Source organism: Pavona decussata, unplaced genomic scaffold (assembly GCF_977016875.1).
Source record: "Pavona decussata unplaced genomic scaffold, jaPavDecu1.1 SCAFFOLD_53, whole genome shotgun sequence".
Lineage (NCBI taxonomy): Eukaryota > Metazoa > Cnidaria > Anthozoa > Scleractinia > Agariciidae > Pavona > Pavona decussata.
In genome coordinates, this window is record NW_028145475.1 from 768897 (window position 1) to 787500 (window position 18604).

General features: G+C 41.1%; 4 protein-coding genes across 4 annotated transcripts in view; 2 read left to right on the plus strand and 2 right to left on the minus strand.

Moving 5' to 3' along the window:
- Positions 1-5098: 5098 nt before the first annotated feature.
- LOC146480313 (uncharacterized) lies at positions 5099-7294 on the minus strand. The gene has a single exon (XM_085109374.1). The coding sequence runs from the start codon at positions 7292-7294 to the stop codon at positions 5099-5101; it is 2196 nt and encodes a 731-aa protein (XP_084965500.1).
- A 90-nt stretch (positions 7295-7384) lies between these two features.
- Positions 7385-9689, minus strand: LOC146480314 (uncharacterized). Its single transcript, XM_085109308.1, has 2 exons — positions 9449-9689; positions 7385-8191 (listed from the first exon to the last, which is right to left on the minus strand). Exons 1-2 carry the CDS (start codon positions 9596-9598, stop codon positions 7679-7681), a joined length of 663 nt encoding a protein of 220 aa, XP_084965434.1. The 5' UTR covers positions 9599-9689; the 3' UTR covers positions 7385-7678.
- Positions 9690-11712: 2023 nt separating this feature from the next.
- LOC146480315 (uncharacterized protein KIAA1958 homolog) lies at positions 11713-13315 on the plus strand. The gene has a single exon (XM_085109309.1). The coding sequence runs from the start codon at positions 11713-11715 to the stop codon at positions 12895-12897; it is 1185 nt and encodes a 394-aa protein (XP_084965435.1). The 3' UTR covers positions 12898-13315.
- A 4735-nt stretch (positions 13316-18050) lies between these two features.
- Positions 18051-18604, plus strand: part of LOC146480316 (uncharacterized) — a 2762-nt gene continuing 2208 nt past the window's right edge. Inside the window, exon 1 of the mRNA XM_085109310.1 lies at positions 18051-18204. The gene's annotated coding sequence lies outside the window, so the exon portion shown is untranslated. The remainder of the gene's footprint in view (positions 18205-18604) is intronic.

Genomic DNA, 18604 nt, shown 5'->3' on the forward strand with positions numbered 1-18604 from the left:
TAACACACTCGAACAGATCAAACTGTTTTAGCTTACCGAGATAGCGTTTGTCAAGAGACCTTCATACTCACTTGCCCTTGTAAAGACATAAAAACGGCCTGGGAAAGCAGAAAACGGCGTTTTAAGTATTCGCTGAAATTTTATCCCTTGGGCTTCCCTGTGGTTCTTGTCTTTGCTCCAAGATATTCTGTCCAGTTTGAGTTTTTTAGGCTTCGTTACAATAGCATTCCCAAATTTCAATCAATCTAAACCACAGGTTTGTGCGTCACCCGTAACCCTTTAGGCTCGCAATCATCACCCGCCGTCCCGCCGCCGACTGATCAACTTGCAGGGTCTCCTTACTGTTCGCCATCTTTTTCTCATGGTACTTATGAGGAGAACTTTTTAGACATGAAAGCATCTCATCTTTGTTGATCATTTCTTTTATTCTTGTGGCTTGACAACATGAGCACAAATTTCGTGTTGATACTGAAAATTTGGCATAAGATTTCACTTACATGCACACTTTCACGGATTTTTAACCGCCGTTTACCATTTAGAAATGGGTAGTATACACTCGATTGCTAAAACTTTGACACCTTAAAAGCATAAACCGTGAAAGATGAGACCCAACGGATTTGTGGGTATAAGTGTACTAAATTTATTTGTATAATATTTTATTCTCGTGCGACGGTTGATGATCAAAATTAGTTGCACGTAGTGAATGATGGAAACTGTCCAAGCTTTCCTCAAAATGTCCAAGTTGGCCAACAAGGGCCAATTTGGGTGATATACAATTCGCAATTTGCCTAAGTTCAAAACAGGCAGTGAACTTAAGCAATATTTGGTAGAAAATTATTCGGAAGAATTATGTCAGCACTGTATTTTTTATTGCAAAGAATGAGAATGGTAAATTATTGATTATCGGAAAATGAGGTTATTGTTTAAACACTATCCACAAATCCGTTGGGTCTCATCGTTCACGGCAAGAGACTCTCTTGTTTACGGTTTATGCTTTTTAGGTGTCGACGTTTTTGCAATTGAGTGTATACTCGGCAATAGTCGGATGCATATATGGCATTCCCACATGAATTATGTACCAAGAAATGAGCAATAAAAGTCCCTGGAATCGCTTACTATGTATATTGATCCTCACGAAGGAGCTCGAGAAATGATCAACCCAGGTCCAGTTTTCTCCACCATCTGCATTTTCTTACGTGTAAGTTTTTTCCGCCTTCCCAGTTTTCTCAACTTGTTTGCGATTTCTCCACTTTCTGCACCTTCTTCCTTGTGCGCGGTTTCTTCAATCCCTAAAATTTTGTCGCCGTCTGCGTTTTGTCCACCACCTGCGTTTTTACACCGTCTGCGTTTTTCCGCCATCTGTGATTTTCCACCGTCTGCGTTTCCTCCACTACCTGCGTTTTCTTCTATGTAAGTTTTACCGTATCAGATCCGCGAATATGAAAAAGCCAAAGTTTGTGGTAAATTCCAAGTATAGCGTCCTTTTTTGATGTTTGAAAGAGAATCTTTAAAGGCGGTGATTCGTTCGAAGTAATAGCTGCCATGCAATTCTTTTCAAACTTGCACTAATTTATTGAAATTTATTGGGTATTTCCCAGACTACCTTTCGGATTATCGCGTACGCTTTTACGCTTTTTTTTTTGTTGTTGTTGTTGTTGTTGTTGTTGTTGTTGTTGTTGTTTTTTTGGACAACCGTTGTCGAAACAGCTGTATATCCTCGTCAGGTGCTACAGTTGGCAAATTCGAGTTTCTAGAAAATCCACTTTGTTTTGTGGCAAGGATGCGCAATGCAATTCGACCTATGGAACTGCCTGAAAATTCACGCCAACCACCTCCACCATCTTCTTCGTCTTCTCCCTCTCCTTACCCACCTTTTGCTTTTTCCCTTTTTTCTTCTTTTTTCTTCTTCTTCTTCTTCTTCTTCTTCTTCTTCTTTGAAAACAAATCCGAACGATTTATAAAACCTTACGTGACAAACCTACAGACCTTTTTGAAAGCTTGAAATCTCGAAGAGACAGAACAAACAATAAGGAAAGAGAAATAAGAAAGCACAGTACTCAACGGCTATTTCTCTTTAAACAAGACGCATATGTGCGTGAACTTGGGCTTCTTTCCTGTTAAATCAGATTTTAAGTCGTGGGAAGGCTCCAGAATTGAAAAAACACATTTACATTTAAACGCTATTTAGAAGTACATAATAAGTCATCCAACGTTGCATGTAGAGCTGAACTTGGCAGATTTCCTCTAATCGTTGACATAAATAAAAGATACTTAATTACGTACACTACCTCCAAGGAAAGGATGAACATTCTATAGCAAAACAATCCCTAAAAATATCTGTTGACCTTCATTGTAGCGGTCAAACTAGCTTTTACTCCAGTCTCATGAAGATGAGTGAATATTATAATTTCCCCAACTTTAATTATTACACATTGAATGAAAATAACATCAAACAATACATAGATCTTATGAAAAAGAAATATATCTCTTATTGGCACCAAACCCTTCAACACTCACAAAAACTCAGCTTTTATTACACAATCAAAAAAAACTTTTGGCCCCTCTGCTTTCCTAGATCTCACAAGGAAAAACGCTTTTAGGAAAGCATTAGTGAAACTAAGAATAAGCAGCCACAAGCTTTTGATTGAAACAGGAAGATACGACAACATACCCCGTAATGAAAGGGTGTGTTTGCAACCGTAAAACCATTGAAGACGAAATTTATTTTTTATTAGATTGCCCAAGTTACTCTTCTTTAAGAGATATGTTCTTCTCTAAAATAGAACCTAGCCTTCCATTTACACGACTATTAGTAAAAGAAACTTTACTATCGCATATAATGAACTCAACAGACTATTTTATAAACACTCAATTAATTTCATTTGTTTCCTCGTGCTTCGAATTGAGAGATAAACTTCTCTCCGGAATGATTACTTCTACTGTATGAAAAGTTTAAAATAAGCAAAGACTTCAGTTACTTTATTTTATTTTATTTTATTTTATTTTATTTTATTTTAAGTTATCTTAAGAATTGTTAACGAATCAATAATTAGCTATGAATAGTACTTTATTCTCAACGTTCTCTCTCTCACGCTATGTTGAGATTGGGCACCGACAGTCTCGTCCTGTTGATGAATGTTCTGAAGAGGAAAGGGGAGGGTTTGGGTAGGGAAAATCAAACGCAGGACGAAACTTGATGGCTGGTGAAAGAGAGAACGTCAGGGCAAGGGATACCGTGTGCTGCATTTTATACTACAACACTTCGCTTGATCGACAGAATGGCATTGTTCACTTTGTCTCATCTCCTTTTATACGTGAGAGGTGAGACCGCTGAGAATAGTACTTTATTCTCAACGTTCTCTCTCTCACGCTATGTTGAGATTGGGCACCGACAGTCTCTATGTTACAGAGTGTCCTAAAGTCCCAAACCACTGGACCATAAGGAAATCCCGTTCTCAGAATCCCAAACTCAAGGTGCCCCATCCTAAAAATTCGTAAAGTGTTTTAAACGAGATGTAACAAGGTTAAGAATTAAACGTGCGGAAAAGCGGATATAAAGTTTTTTAGACGGTTAAGCTCCATGTAGTTCTCTGTTAGGGCGGCTGTCGCGGAAGAGTCCGCGGATAGCAAATGAGAGGGACTATCCAAACGAAGCACCTCCGCTAGTTTCATGTAGTAGAGAGCAGTTTCTTTGTTATTCCATCCTACATGAGACATTATGTCCGCCAACTGGGAGCCAGATATGGCTGAGCCCGAACGGAAGCTGTGTAGCGTTTCTCCCTCATCGATCTTAGCTTCTTTCAAATACAGCTTTAAACGAGCTTCTGCTGAAGAACTTGAAAATGGTTTGTTCACAATATGACCTTGGGGATTAGTTGGTCGAAACAAGTAACCATTTGTCACAGAAACGCGTAACTCGGAAGCCACGGCTACATATGTCTCAATAGCTTTAACTGGACACAACTCAGGGTTAGGGTGTCTCCGAATCCCGAAGACGTTAGAGACGCCATCCCTCAGGGTTTTTCCCCATACGTGGTTGAACAACAGCCCATTGTCCTGGGGGAAACGCAGGATCTCTTCTGTTTTCACCATGCCAAGATCTGAACCACGATCACCGCTAAAGAATAACGTTTTGAAAAACGCTTGGTCCCGCGTCAATACAAACAGACCAGAAGGACTAACCGAGCGCTCCGCAATTTTCCGATTTAAAAAACGGGCCAGAAGCAACAATTTGGACAAAAATAGGGGAACTGCTTGCTTTGGCGTGATGCGGGCTCGTAATTGTTCCTCAGTTGACGCCTTAAGATATTTTTGCACCTCGAGTGAAGCGGCGGGGTTACCCAGACCTAGCAGGGAGTTCCACTCTCCACAGCGCCCGGTTTCCTTAAAAATGGCTCGCAGTTTTCCAATGTAGGAGTCGATTGTCTTGAATGCCAGGCGTTTAGGACATTTACACTTAGCTGCGTTTTGAAGGTGGGAATCGGGACACCCATTACTATGTACTATGGTTTTGCCATGTCGGTCTTTCCAGACCAAGAACCGAGAGATGTCAGTGGGGCTTGCCGAAAGGATGGTTTTACTATTCGGAAGGGACGCCAAGAAAGTTTCAAACTCCGTACGAAGTGAGCACTTCTGTTTTGAGTATGACGATTGAAGGGAGGCATTATTTAGGAGTTCCAAACGGTTATCTATCGCTTGAAGGTCGACTGAGAGTTTAGGGCTCGGGACACTTGGGGAGACTGTTTTCCTCCTGTAGCCGCACATTTGGCAGAAAAAGAACAGCTTGTCGTTGGGGTGGCTGCACGAAGGACATGACACGGCTGGAACAAACGCTCGAACGGCTGGAGGTAAGTCCTAAAGGATATGAAAGTAAAACAAACAGTTCCTTCTTTATCCTTTAGATTTGTTTTGACATAAATGTATAAATGAAGCTATAAAACAACTGTCAACAGATGTATACTGGAAAACAATGATTTATTGACAACATTGATTTCACTGAAGTAATGGATGGAGCTAAATTAATGGGAGAATTGGCAAATTTAAAGATAGCTAAGTGTTCTTTGTTTGGCTCGTGCGCTAACCAAGAGCTACTACTTGCTTATCCGATGCGGAACACCCAGAGATCCCATGGGATAGGCCAATTGTTTGAAAACCCGTGTTTAGAGGGAGTGAGGAGCGCTCCAACGGATCCGGCAACGGCCAGCAGGTATCGGGAAGAACATGTAGACGTTAACAAGGGCCACCAAAAATGCCTTGGGCATACGTCTGGTACTACGATAGTGTAGGATAATTGCAGGCTTCTCATATACTTGATAACATGAGGTATTAGGCAGATCGGGGGAAAGGCGTATGGGTTCTTGAATACAAACGGATCGTACAGATCGGGCGATTGCGCGAACACGTTCACTCCCAGGGATCCCGGCAGAGGGTTTTCAGAGAAGAAAGGTAACTTGGCACCTGACAAGTCGGATTGGGCGTTTGAAGGGTGTGCCATTAGATCGACAGAGTGCCCATTTTCGCCGCCATACCACTCTTGTACTACTGTCCATAGGGATGGGCACAATTTGGCATCCTGTAGGCTAAGGCGTCGCGAGGGGAAGTCGGCTTGGTTCTGAGAACTAGGCACAAAAGTAAGGTGCAAATCGATGTTGAGTTTCGTCATTGTGTTGAATAATTTCTTCAAGGCGCTAGAAAGCGATTGAGAACGAGAGCCCTGTCGATTCCATGAACGGACTAGAGCCATGCTGTCGACGAAGGCGTCGACCCACGAGTTTTTGATGGTATCAGCGAATGATTCAAGGACATTATTGAGCGCTAAGGTCTCCTTAGTGGCGATATCGGCTTGTATTGTTGAGGCGTCCCAGTAATCATAAACGTTCGCCTCAATGGCACCCGGACTCAGTGCACCTCCCCAAGCGAAGCGAGATGAGTCGGAGAACAGCCTGACATGTGTGTGTTTCTCAGACCGCCAGGGAAGAAAACCGTCCCAGGTCTCAAGGAATAGCCAGTGCTGAATTTCATTCTTTAGAGCGGCAGACATCTTTACAGGTCGAGCAGAACGCGTGGCGCGAGACACAGCTAGGTTTATTTCATTAACATAAAGCCTTGCGCCCGGAACTGCCAAGCTCATGGACACGCATTTACCGCTGAGCCTTTGCAAGGTTAGTAGGTCCAGGTTATCGCGAGCCAACGTTTCTTTGATGAGACGAAGAAGCTTTTCTTTTTTATGGGGTAACAAGGTAAACGCCTGTAGCTCAGAATCGATACCGAAACCAAGGTATGGCACCTGTTTTTTCGGGGTAAGGTGAGACTTCGCCAGACCGATAAAGTAGCCGAGGGAAATTAAGATGTAGCACGTGAGAAAAATACCCGCGACGGCCAGAGCAAAATTCACTTCATCCCTTGAGGCGAGGGCTTGATAGGCGGCTGGTAAAATGCCACCTGGAAATGACAGTTGGCCATTATGGCGGTCGTCAATGTACAAAGAAGAGGGAATGTTCCATGAACGAAGTCTGTGTGACGCAACTAGACCAGTCGTATGATATATATAGGCCGAGGATTTCCAGCCAAAAGGAATACATTCACTCACAAAATACCAACCTCCCCACTGGAAGCCAAAGTAAGTTCGACTGCTGGGGTGAAGTTTGATGTGGTCATATCCTGACTTGTCGTCGCACACTGTTTGGTAAAATCCTTTATTGACATACTTAGGCAAGTGTTGGACGCTATCCAAGGCAAACGGACGGTCTTCGATCCACAGATTAAGAAATCTATCGTCGTTGCAGAGACGCGGCTTGCTAGGCTCGACAGTGAGGGGCATAATAAGGTGGGGTGGGGTGCATTCTCCGACTTTGCCCCACAAAGAAATAGCACCGGAACGCAAACGGTCCAGGAGCGTATCAGAAATAAACGAGGCAAAAGGTTTGCACGACAGGTGGTTGGGAAAAACGCAAGGCGGTGGACTACCACACTCGTAATTCCTTCCCTTGTAACTACCCTTAAACGGTCTAAAGAACTTCGTTACGTCTACACCGTTAGTAATCCAATCACGGACTTCAGAGAAGCGCTCATCGTTCATATCATTTAATAAAGCATTCCATTGCGGTGCATGGCGATGGAGTTCCCCTGCTAGGAAGTGATCTGGATCGCGGAAAACAAGGCGAGACATATCCGCTAATGAATTTCCCTGCAACACGAGGGCGATATCCTCATCAGAGATGTGGGAATTGTTTGCCATCCCTTGGGCCTCATCAACAACAGAACCATCGATGCTTATCCACTGTAACTTATTCATACCAACTGCGTTAGGCTTGAAACCGGGATGCTTTTCCCAATCGTGAAAGCAAGGGTCTGACAGCTAAAAGGAAAATAAAAAGAACTTGGAAATAAATTAGGGCCCAAGGAATGGCAAACTCAGCCCCGGTAATCCGAGAGGGAAAGTGAGCTTCCCTTTGAGAATGCCACCCGAGGGGGGAAGGGTGCGATCGAAAAGAGATAATTGGTTCCCACATCTATGAACAGCGTAGCGAGTCGTAAAATATGTAAGTAATAATATGTTAATAAAACCCTGGGGGGGTGGGTATAATGTATATGAATAAACAAACATTGTGATGCAATAGTGTTCATTTGACTTTAATAGTACTAAAACGCATACAAAATGAGGATCGGGCAGATTCTGCTACTGAGATGTCGGTCGAGGCTGGTTGTGACCTGGACCGCCTGAAGAAAAATAGCGGGTCGTCGGAGACCGCTTAAAACATTGCGTAGACTTGTGTCCGGGCGTACCACATCTGTAGCAGGTCACTCGAGGGTGTGACGAGAACCTCTGACTGCCTCTGGCCTGAGGACGCGAGTAAGGCGAGGGACGTCTAAACAACTTGTCGACCTTGGAGATTGTGTCAAAGATTCTTGTAAATTCCTTGTCCGCGAGAAGAGCCAAAAAGTAAGCTTTAAACTGCTCTTTCGGCACGTGTATTTTCTCTCTTAGGGTGGCCGCTATGATGTCAAAGCTGGCGGCCTTATCATCACCAGTTGTCTTCGCTACGGAGACGAGCTCCTCCGCGAGGCGCAAGGCCTCGTATTTGTCGAAGTCCTCCAGGCGGCGACTACCATAATGGGTAATGCGATTCTTTAAAGCCTGAATGGAGGTCCCTTGGGCATTTTCCAAAAATTTAATTCTTTCTTGCAAAGCCTGAATGAGAAAATGAAATAGACAGATGTATCGCGAAGTGTAATTTCATACCGCTTAGCGGCGATACAAAACATTCGTAAATGAGTACAAGCATTGTGATAAGACCCGGTAAAGCGGCAGGGAATCTTTTGTTCCGACAAAGTCGGAGTGCAAATATAACAATTAACAGAACAATACGAAAATAAACAATTCAAGTAGAACAATGTGGCAAACAAGCACTCAGAAATGGCAAATTAAGACAATTAAAAAATGAAGAGTGAGAATAATCGACAAAGATCGCACAAAGATAATAACTAGTTCTCTGCTGAAGTATGTTTTGAGGTCAACAAAATTGAAAAGCTTTTGAAGCTAACCGAGAATTAGAATGTACACATAATCGGCAAAAATAGCGCATATAAATAAAATTCAGAAAGTAGTAAGTCGACTTAAAGTAGCCCGCAAAACTACAAAACTATACGTGTTGAAGCAGGGCAAAAAATTAATTAGAAAGTCAATCTAAAGCCGCCCGCAAAGCTAAAAGCTACTCGTTTTGAAGCAGGGCGCAACATGAATTGTAAACACATTATCAGCAGGGCGTAACAATAATTACGAAGTCAATTTCAAATTGCCCGCAAAGCTAAAAGCTACATGTTATAAGCAGGGCGTAACAATAATTACGAAGTCAATTTCAAACTGCCCGCAAAGCTAAAAAACTACACGTTTGAAGCAGGGCGTAACAATAATTACGAAGTCAATTTCAAATTGCCCGCAAAGCTAAAAAGCTACACGTTTGAAGCAGGGCGTAACAATAATTACGAAGTCAATTTCAAATTGCCCGCAAAGCTAAAAAGCTACACGTTTGAAGCAGGGCGCAACAATAATTACGAAGTCAGTTTCAAACGGCCCGCAAAGCTAAAAAGTTACACGTTTGAAGCAGGGCGGAACATGAATTGTAAACAGAGTTAAAACTGCCCGCAAAGCAACCAAGTACACGTTATCAGCAGGGCACAACATAATTGCGAAGTGAATTTTAAATTGCCCGCCAAGCCAGGGCGCAACATGAATTGTAAACATGCCCGCAAAGCAACGAAGGTCGCACGTTCAGAAGCAGGGCGTAAAATAAACTGGGGGGTAAAGAGAAAATTGCCCGCAGAGCTACAAAGCTACACGTTTAAAGCAGGGCATGACTTGAGCTGAAAACAGACTTAAAGCTGCCACGGGAATACGAAGTGCAAGAACACGTGTACGATACTGGAGTAAAACAAAAATTGAACAAACCTCCAAAGTGACTTGTTCTCCAGCGGCGTTTTGAGGAGGTTCTTCTGCGTTTGGTGGAGGCGGAGGCGGTGGTGGTGGTTGAACAACCGCGGCCGCTTGAGCTGCTGGAAGGTTTTCCTGCGCCGGGACTTGTACAGCAGGGTCCGCCATTTTGAACTATGCTCTTTCGCTTGATCGACAGAATGGCATTGTTCACTTTGTCTCATCTCCTTTTATACGTGAGAGGTGAGACCGCTGAGAATAGCTTTAATTTGCAATACTGTATTTGTTATAGTCATGCAAATAAAGCTTGTTGTTGTTGTTGTTGTTCCTGGCATACGCCAGAAAGTTGACGTGATAAAATCTCAGTTGTCATTTGTCGATTGTTTTACAGCTCAAGCATAGTACAAGCAAGTATATTGTAAGCAATGTATATTCCTGGTCTAAATTTGCATCTATCTGGCCAACAGGATTTAGCAAAGCGGGCAGGGATATCTTGTGTTGGCTTCATGCCCCCCCCCCCCCCCCCCTCGCAAAAGTTTTTGTTTTTTGAAAAAAGGGAATTCTGATTGAAATTGGTGTTTCGTGGGAATTTCTCTTTGTCAGTATCTTTAACCCATTAATCGATGAAATTTGTCCCGCGTCACATAGGCAAAATTTGATCCGTCTCGAGTGCATGTGTTTGTTTACGCAAGATTACGCAGTTGTCACGTTTTGTCAATTAAACTAGAAAGAAAAACAGACAGAATGCTTTACTAAAGGAAAAATTTATTCAGAAAAGTCTTTGTTTACGCCTAAGAAAGAAACGCTTATAATTCTAAATGCCAAACGAGAGACGCAAAAGCGATTTGAAGAACTACCAGTCCATTTCGAAGCGAATTTATCAACCCGTGCGTGGCACGTTTTTCAAATTTTCGCAAAAACTGTTCAGAATATAAAGAATCGGTCAATTAGAATAGTATTTCAGTACAAATTATTATTTGTACTTGAAGCACAGTTTTTTCGCCGTTATTTCTCGGATTTCCGCTATCGAAACTGTTGAGTATTCCTTCGTAGTTCTTCTTTCGATGTATCACTTCGAAAAAGTTGTGTTTTCCTTCGGAAAACGCGAAAATCGGCGACTAAATAAATGTCCGACCCTTGCAAACCCATGCAGCGACAAGATACCTGCGCGTGCGTTTTAAGGCCCAGACGGCGATTTGAGACCAGAATGCAATCTCGTTCCCAGAGCCCTCGTTACCCTTGTCCAGCGGAGCGGGAAACGAGAGACTCTGGGATAAAGCGTTTCGGATCGCATTCTCATTGGCTGAATATCTGAGCATGCGTAACCGTTTTCGGCTCTGACGGGGCTGGGAACAAACAACAAAATGGCGGAAAAGATCAGGCCGATTTCTGGCTTCGCAAACCACCCGATTGATTTGTTTGGAGCCAAAGCAGAGAGTGAGAATCTATTAAGTCTTATAGAGAGTGTAACGGGTCTAAAGTATTGTGACGGCGACGCGTTTCTCCGGAGAATTTGTAGAAATTTCTAGCAGAGCAACGGGAAGCCAAGCCAGGTAAACGCGATCACGTTGAGCAGGCCGAATGAAAATTAAATCTGTCCTCGATAATTAAGACAAAAGTCTGGCCAAGAGACGAAGGTTGTATTTGAGAACTTCGATTTCGGAATTCTGGCCAACATAATTCTTCGCAACCATCGCAACTCTGAAATGCATTAGATCGCTCAGTTTGTCACATTTGAGAGAGTTCTAACCAGCCAACTTGATGATTCACAGCCAATTGTAACCGACATTAAGGACTTTGATAATGTCAACTTTCTGATGAGTAAGACCGAGCTTGATCAGCAACGGAATAATTATATTATCCTTGTTGTCAGTGCTCATATATAGTTAAATGTTGCTTAATGCATGGTATTACACAAAAATTGGTTTAACAGGCTGCAATTCTATCTGTTCAAGCTTTGTTTGGATGCAAGATCCTAGTATATGAAGCAGTGATGTGTACAGAGTACCCAGCACCTAACTATGCACTGTTTATATAGTTGTTTGAGACAAGGATTTTGATGGACTGTCCACATAGTGATACTTATTTTGAATGTTTAATAAAAATAATTATTATACAATGCTGATGCTATCTCAATTTTGATTGGCTAAAAGCACCCCGCTAATTCTGGATGGCGCTGTGTCATCGCGTCACATCTACAGACACTGGCGTTTATGCATGTAGGTATGACGCGTTTTTGCAGACAATGGTTTTCGTCACCTGACAAGCTAGCCGGCGGTGTCATGGCGGAGTCCGCTCCAAGATTCGCGTCAGTCTCAGAAGCGGATTTAGGACGCCTTGTTGACGACAAGGACGCAAAGAACACCAAACGAGCTACCAAGACAGCTCTTAGAGTTTTACAGCAGTATTTGAAGGAGAAGAAAGTTCCCAAACCGCAAACCAAAGATGGCATCAGTAACGTTCTCAAACTATTTTATGCCGAAGCTAGAAAAGTCGATGGAACTTCTTATTCCAAAAGCACTATCAACAGCCTGAGATTTGGACTGGGCAGACACTTCAAGGCGACTCTTGGCTTCGATATAATAAACGATCCAGCATTTACCGAGGCAAACAAAGTTTTTGGCGCCAAGTGCGTTGAACTAAAACGACAAGGGCTCGCCAAAGTCGAACACACGCCACCGATCTGCGAAGAAGATCTTAAAAAGCTGTACGAAAGCGATGTTTTTAACCAAAACAGCCCGGAAACGCTTCAAAACAAAGTTTTTTTCGAGGTTATGTTGTACTTTTGTCGCCGAGGAAGGCAGAATCTTCGTGAACTCAAAAAAGCTGATTTTTCATTCAGCACGGATGGCAAAGGTGCAAAATATGTGTGCAAAACAACAGATGAACTCACAAAGAACCGACGAGAAAATGATGAAGGATTTGAAGGAGGCGTGATGTTCGAGAAACCAGGACCACACTGTCCTGTGGCTTCATTTGAACGGTACATACAGCACCTGAATCCCTCAAACGAATTTTTGTTTCAGCGGCCGAAGAAAAACGCCGGCATATCTGATCAAGTGTGGTACGATAACATGGTTGTCGGAGAGCGTTTGCTCGGTGAAAAAATGAAAAGGATCTCTCGAGAAGCCAAACTTTCAAAGTGTTACACCAATCACTCGATCAGGGCAACGGCGGTTACAATCCTGGACAAGTCCGGGTTCGAAGCAAGGCATATCATGGCGGTGAGCGGGCACAGAAATGAATCCAGCATTCGGAGCTATAGCAGGACTGACATTTCAACCAAGAGAAAAATGCCGGAAACCCTGACGACAGAGTGCGAGGTGAGAGGTGAGGAAGTGGCTATTAATCCGCACCAGTTATCTCCTGTTATTAGCCTTTCTCAAGAGGAATTTATTGTACAGAGCTCTCATTCAGAGATAACGAAAAATTTTAATTTCTTCAACTGTAATGTCAACATTCATTAAACGCAAATCGGGAACATTTTTCATAAGACCGTACAACTTAACTTTAGAATTTTGTTCAAAAGTTTCAGTTCGATTCAGTTTTTCCTGAAACGTTTTCAGATGTTTTAAGCTTAAATCCTTTCTGTAAACCTTTTGAATTCCGCTTTACACGTTATTCACGGCTGTCATTAATAAAGATGTTTACACTGAAACGTGTCATTGCGTGGCTTACTTTGTTGTTGTTCTGTGAAATGTCTCAACGCTTGTACATTTATAATTGTATAATAAAACAATTATTGGATTCGGTTTTCGCATGATAGCGAAATTATCAAGGCCTCGGTTTGTGTTATCCGCCTCAGCCTTCGGCTTCGGCAGATAACACAAACCTCGGCCTTGATAATTCTCGCTATCATGCTCAACCTCATCCAATAATTGCTTATTATATTGTTTCCTTTGAGGTACCTGAATGAAATGGCTCAAAATTCTTGTATTTTGTTTTCCTTTATGTCATTTTATGATAATATTTGACAAAAAAAAAACAAAGAAAAAAAGAAATCAAACTAGTTTCTAATCATTTCCAGTTTTAGACTATAACATTTACATTAAACCTCTAAGTCAACATTGACAAGTGGGGAAAGGGGAGCATGCTAAACAAAAGGTGCTATGCATTCATGTATGTTTGTCTGCACTGGTTTGCTAAAGATTGCATGTTAAAATGGAACCCAAACATCCTCAAACAAGTTCACAATTGTCTATAAAATTTGAATTACAAGCCCCCTCTCCCAAATATATCACAATATCATTCTTTTAATCTGCCAAGCACAACCAAGGACTGTCAGAGATAGCTACATATCTTAACCCCCCCCCCTCCCCCCCTCCCCCCCCCCAAACACTCTGGCTGTGCACAATAAAGTCCTACAAATATAAGCCTAAAGGTCAGGCCTTAAAATTAGAATTTCATGGTCAATCATTTCTACCATAATTATTCAAGGTTGCCAGAGGTGTTCTTCTGAATAATACAGAAAATATCTGTAGCAATCTCATGGCTATAGACAGGTAAGATGGTTTGCACCTTTTCAACAGAAGTTAATTGTGTTAGTTAAGTGTTGTAGGACTAAATCAATCAATTAAAAAGAAAATCCACTTGAAAGACCCACACTACCTACAGTACTCCTGCCTAGTTGTCGTTGTAGGTTGACTCGGTATTGAATAAGGAACATTTTGATTTGGGTCTTGACTTCAGCATCAAAGATAGTTTCCTTCAGCTCTTCACCTGATTGATCCTGGAGAAGATGAAGAGCGCTTGGTTGCTCCTGGGGAATGTCAACGACTATGTCTGCAAGTGCTTGTGCAAACTCACAGTCATTACACCTGCACTGACGACTGTGAAAGTCACAGCACATGGGCAGGATCATGATTGTTGAGGACATCATGGTCAAAATTGCTGAGAATCATTTTCCCTTTGCACTGTTTTTATTGCACAAAGTTCCCCATTTCATCAGACATGTTTTTTCTGATTTGGAGATATTGTTCAGTAGGAGTTTTAAAAGATATCTGCCCTGGCTGAGAGACCATCTCTTCCCGCCCGGCCTACCTTCCTGGCAGTAATCCTCCATTGTGTGGGGGACTCCAATGTGGATTACTCGTCTGATGTTGTTACAGTCGATCTTAAGGTCGAATGCAATGGTCACAAAAAGTATGCGGTGGATACATGTTTCCTTCACTAATTCTTCAACAATGAGATTTTGTTCATGCTCAGGGTACTGTGCATGGTACTGGCTGAAAAGCCTGGTTTTTTGTTGTTGTTTTTTTTGCCAAAGGCAGTGCAGTAGAAGGGTAGTACTGATCTTTTTAATTACCCATACTGTTGGTGAAGTAAAGGAAACATTCAGCACCAGTTACCAGATTCCCATAAATTAAGATAAGTGGCATTTGATTATTTTTAGCTTTCAGTTCAACAACAATGGGTTGTGAAATTGATTCAAGTTTCCCATCTCCTCTATTGGGGGCGAACATGATACGCATAATATAGGTTTGCCCTGTTTGGGTTTGATTCAACAATAACTGGATCAGAGAGCCCCAGGGAATCTATTATACCACCCTTGGTGGCTCTTGTGGCAGTTCCTGTGAGGGCCAGAACTGGTACTGCAGGGAATAATAATATAATAATAATTTATTCGCTTATATTGCGCATTTTCCATGACAAGATGATCAAATGCGCATTACAATAATTACAAAAGCACAATATGTATTTTAACAATAGGAGTATTACTTCGATTATAATAAGTTATGATTAAAAGTAAAAATATATAATAAAATGTAAAATGTAAAAATAAAAAAAAATGTATATAAAACTACTTAAAATAGAAAAATCAAAAAATCAATCAGGAGCGAATGCCATAGTAAAAAGGTGTGTCTTAAGTAGCGCCTTAAATTGGGTGAATAGAACTACAGGAACAAATTGGACAAAACCCCAATCTTCCCTTAAGCTGGCTTAAATGAGCATCTTAGAACAGAAAACAAAAGTATTTGTTAATTCACTTAGTTCATTCACAGGCATGCACCTCACCCACTATTGGTTACTCAAGGGTGATTTGTTACAATGTTTAAGCGTAACCAAGAGACTGATATACTACAAAACATTTCCAGTAACAGTGGTGATTTCAAGAGGTGTTCCATGCAGGTGTTAAGGCAGTCTATTGAAGCAGATAAAAAATTACACAACCCTTGCAAAATGTTAAATTATCGGTTTTTCTAACATCCGGGTCATCATACTAACATTGTACAGGGAAACCCTGAATGACATATATTTGCTATCCAAAACCAAATGTATTTTTTCAGTAGGACTAGAGTTTGAGCTAACAGCAAACATCTAGATCCTGGACGGAATATGCAAGTGACTAAGCCGGATTGCTCATCAAGGGACTGTCTATAATATAGCAAAAGCCACCATTGATTGTTTATAGAGTTTATATTAGCTTAGATTAATTCCTTTTCCCCAGGGGTGAAAAAGGGCTACTTTTATAGAATGTATCGAATACAGAATAATCAAGAAATGTGAATTAAATGATAACTTTATTCTGAGGCCTACATTGATTAATGCAGACTAATGAAATAAAAGATAACTCAACAACATTCTAAACAACATTCTTATATTTTAAATAAAATATATAAATACCATTGTAGAACCAAATGAGCCTCATCTATGACTATCGCTCGCACTCGCCTCTGAAATTCCTAACATCTTCGCTACGGTTTTGTTGTCCACAAAAACCTCGGCAATCTACATTTGTTAACATCTTTAGGGACCGTAACCTTCTGCTCTCCTTCGTCTTCCACTATACTTTTTTGGAAACACAGACATACACACAACCTTTTAACTTCTGCAACTGATCCCGGATCATTGCATTTAACAGCGACGCAATGATGACTATCGAGTCTTTCTATTTACCTTCACTTTCAATATGTTTCAAGTTTGCAACAGAGCGATTTGCCAAAAGCCGTTGGCGACACAGTCTGGTACATCCCTTTTCTCCGGACTAATGGCCCCAATCTCATCGTACTGCTCCTTTTTCAATTCTAGGTTAGGATTTCCTTATTTTGTAACAGAAAATTCAATTCCATCGTCGAATACTTTCTCTGCATTCGTCGCCATTTTGTCAAGATGCTCACGCCTGCGCAGTTAAACCCATAACAAGGATCTTGTTATCCGGAAACGCTTTATCCTAGAGTCTCTCGTTTCCCGCTCCGCTGGACAATGGTAACGAGGGCTCTGGGAACGAGATTGACCAGAATAAGGGAAAAAAAAAAGCAAGGGCAATTTTCAACTTGGTCTCCCTGTGGGAAGCCCAAGTAATTAAAGGTACATAGTATTATTGTAGAGGGTTGTGTTTGTTTTTCCATATTTTGTGAAACTATTTCGGCAAAGATGTAAGTCAATATTTTTTTAATTATAACTGGATTAAAATAAGGTTTTTGACAATAATCTCACTAGGTAACCATATTTGTAGTGGTGTTCCAAAGAGGTGTGTTATGTTAATCCTCTTTTTTACGTAAACCTTAATGGCGTTTCCTTTGTCATCTTACGTAAATTGAAACGTTTGTTTTCCTCGACAAATGCAAGTTCAGTTCTTGTGAAAATATGCAAGTGCCCTGAACTTGTAACCGAACCTTTGAAAAATCATATCTCTCGACATAGTTATCATATGAAAATAAGAAAATTATCATTATAAAGTTTATTTATCCCACTAATAGAATATCTATGGCCAGAAACTCAGTAAAATGTTTTCTCGTCATCAATTTGAGTGCGCTTGAGTCGACGTGAAGCACTATTCATTTGTTGCGTAATTCGCGCAACATGAAATCTCGCAGGCGAAATCTTTAAAAAATCATATCTCTTGCTAGGATTGTCCTAAAATCCTGATTGTAGCACGAAAATAAAGGTTAAAAATTATATTATTCTGTCAAATAAGAACTAAGATGCGAAAGAAATATTTCTGTTTACGAAATTGGTTCGAACTTCGGTCATCCGGTTGTGTTTAGACTTCGCGTCGTCAGCGCATAAATTCGATTTCATACATCTTAAACTTCGAAAATTCATTCGGTTAGCTTTCTATAAATCCTAAGACGGTAGTTTTAGACATTTTAAATACTTCATTTATTGTAGTTTTCGATGATTGCTAACCGATGTCAATAGTAACGCTTCTCGAAAAATGCAAGCGTCTTCGTTTCTCTATTACTGCCCTGTAGTCTATGGCGGACCGAAATGTGTTTGTCTGAGTCTATGAAACTAAAAGAGCTTTACGTCCCATTGATCTTTTGTAAAATATAGATCGCAATCTCCTCCGATCAATTAATCAAAACAAGTGTAGTCTAAATTTGAATGTTATTTTAAAATCGTTTGAGTCAGTGAACTGCAAACAATCGCCCCCTATTTTTGCGGAAGTACGGTTCTCGTAACCAGAGAGGTGTGTTAGTAGGATTGGAAATGCCTTGCTCGAAAGAAAACCTTTCTGATGATTTTCTCAAAACGTTTATCTCATTTTCAGCCGTTTACAGCCAAACATAGAATATTATGTGATCGACTAACAACTGATATCGGGACAAAGGAATTCAAAGTGTAAACAATGTCTTCATGTTAGAGTGCTGAGATTTTCGTGTTCAAATCTACATAAATCAGATATGTGTTTTTGAAAACATAGCGCAACGTTGTTTTACGAGGAAAACCTTTCTTACAGCCTGAGAGAAGACCCCTAATCAATCTTTAGGTATCATCCAGTGAAAATTTGAACTCCGTAAGTTCTCAGAACCAAGGAAATCGGAAGAAAGGTAATTCACGACTAGCAACATATTCAGCTATTCTAAAACATTACGGATGCCGAAACTAAAAACCTTCGGAAACTGTCTTATTCAGATTTTCATCGCTACCAACCTGGCACTGTTCTCGAAGGAACATTTTTCCTTAAGACATCGAAACACCATGGAGCATAGCTAAATACGCCGTCCTAGCGAACTGAAGTTTGTTTTAAAAATACGTATGTTGCAGATGAGCAAGCACCGCCACCGATTTTCATAATTAACTGCTTTTGTAAATCGAAACACCGTACCTCAGGAGCTTCTGCGCCAAAACTTCAAGTTAACTTTTCAGTCTTATCAAAAGGTCCACCTTAAAACTGAACGCGTTTATAAAAAAAATCCGTATTGGCATTGCTTACAATACTGGTGCTGG

Bases quoted from the DNA above. Each gene is read 5' to 3' on its own strand.
- LOC146480315 (XM_085109309.1), top strand. From the start codon at position 11,713: ATGGCGGAGTCCGCTCCAAGATTCGCGTCAGTCTCAGAAGCGGATTTA.
- LOC146480313 (XM_085109374.1), bottom strand. From the start codon at position 7,294: ATGAATAAGTTACAGTGGATAAGCATCGATGGTTCTGTTGTTGATGAG.
- LOC146480314 (XM_085109308.1), bottom strand. From the start codon at position 9,598: ATGGCGGACCCTGCTGTACAAGTCCCGGCGCAGGAAAACCTTCCAGCA. The intron at 8,192-9,448 runs GTTTGTTCAATT...TTTCTCATTCAG, and splicing joins GAGAACAAGTCACTTTGGAG to GCTTTGCAAGAAAGAATTAA.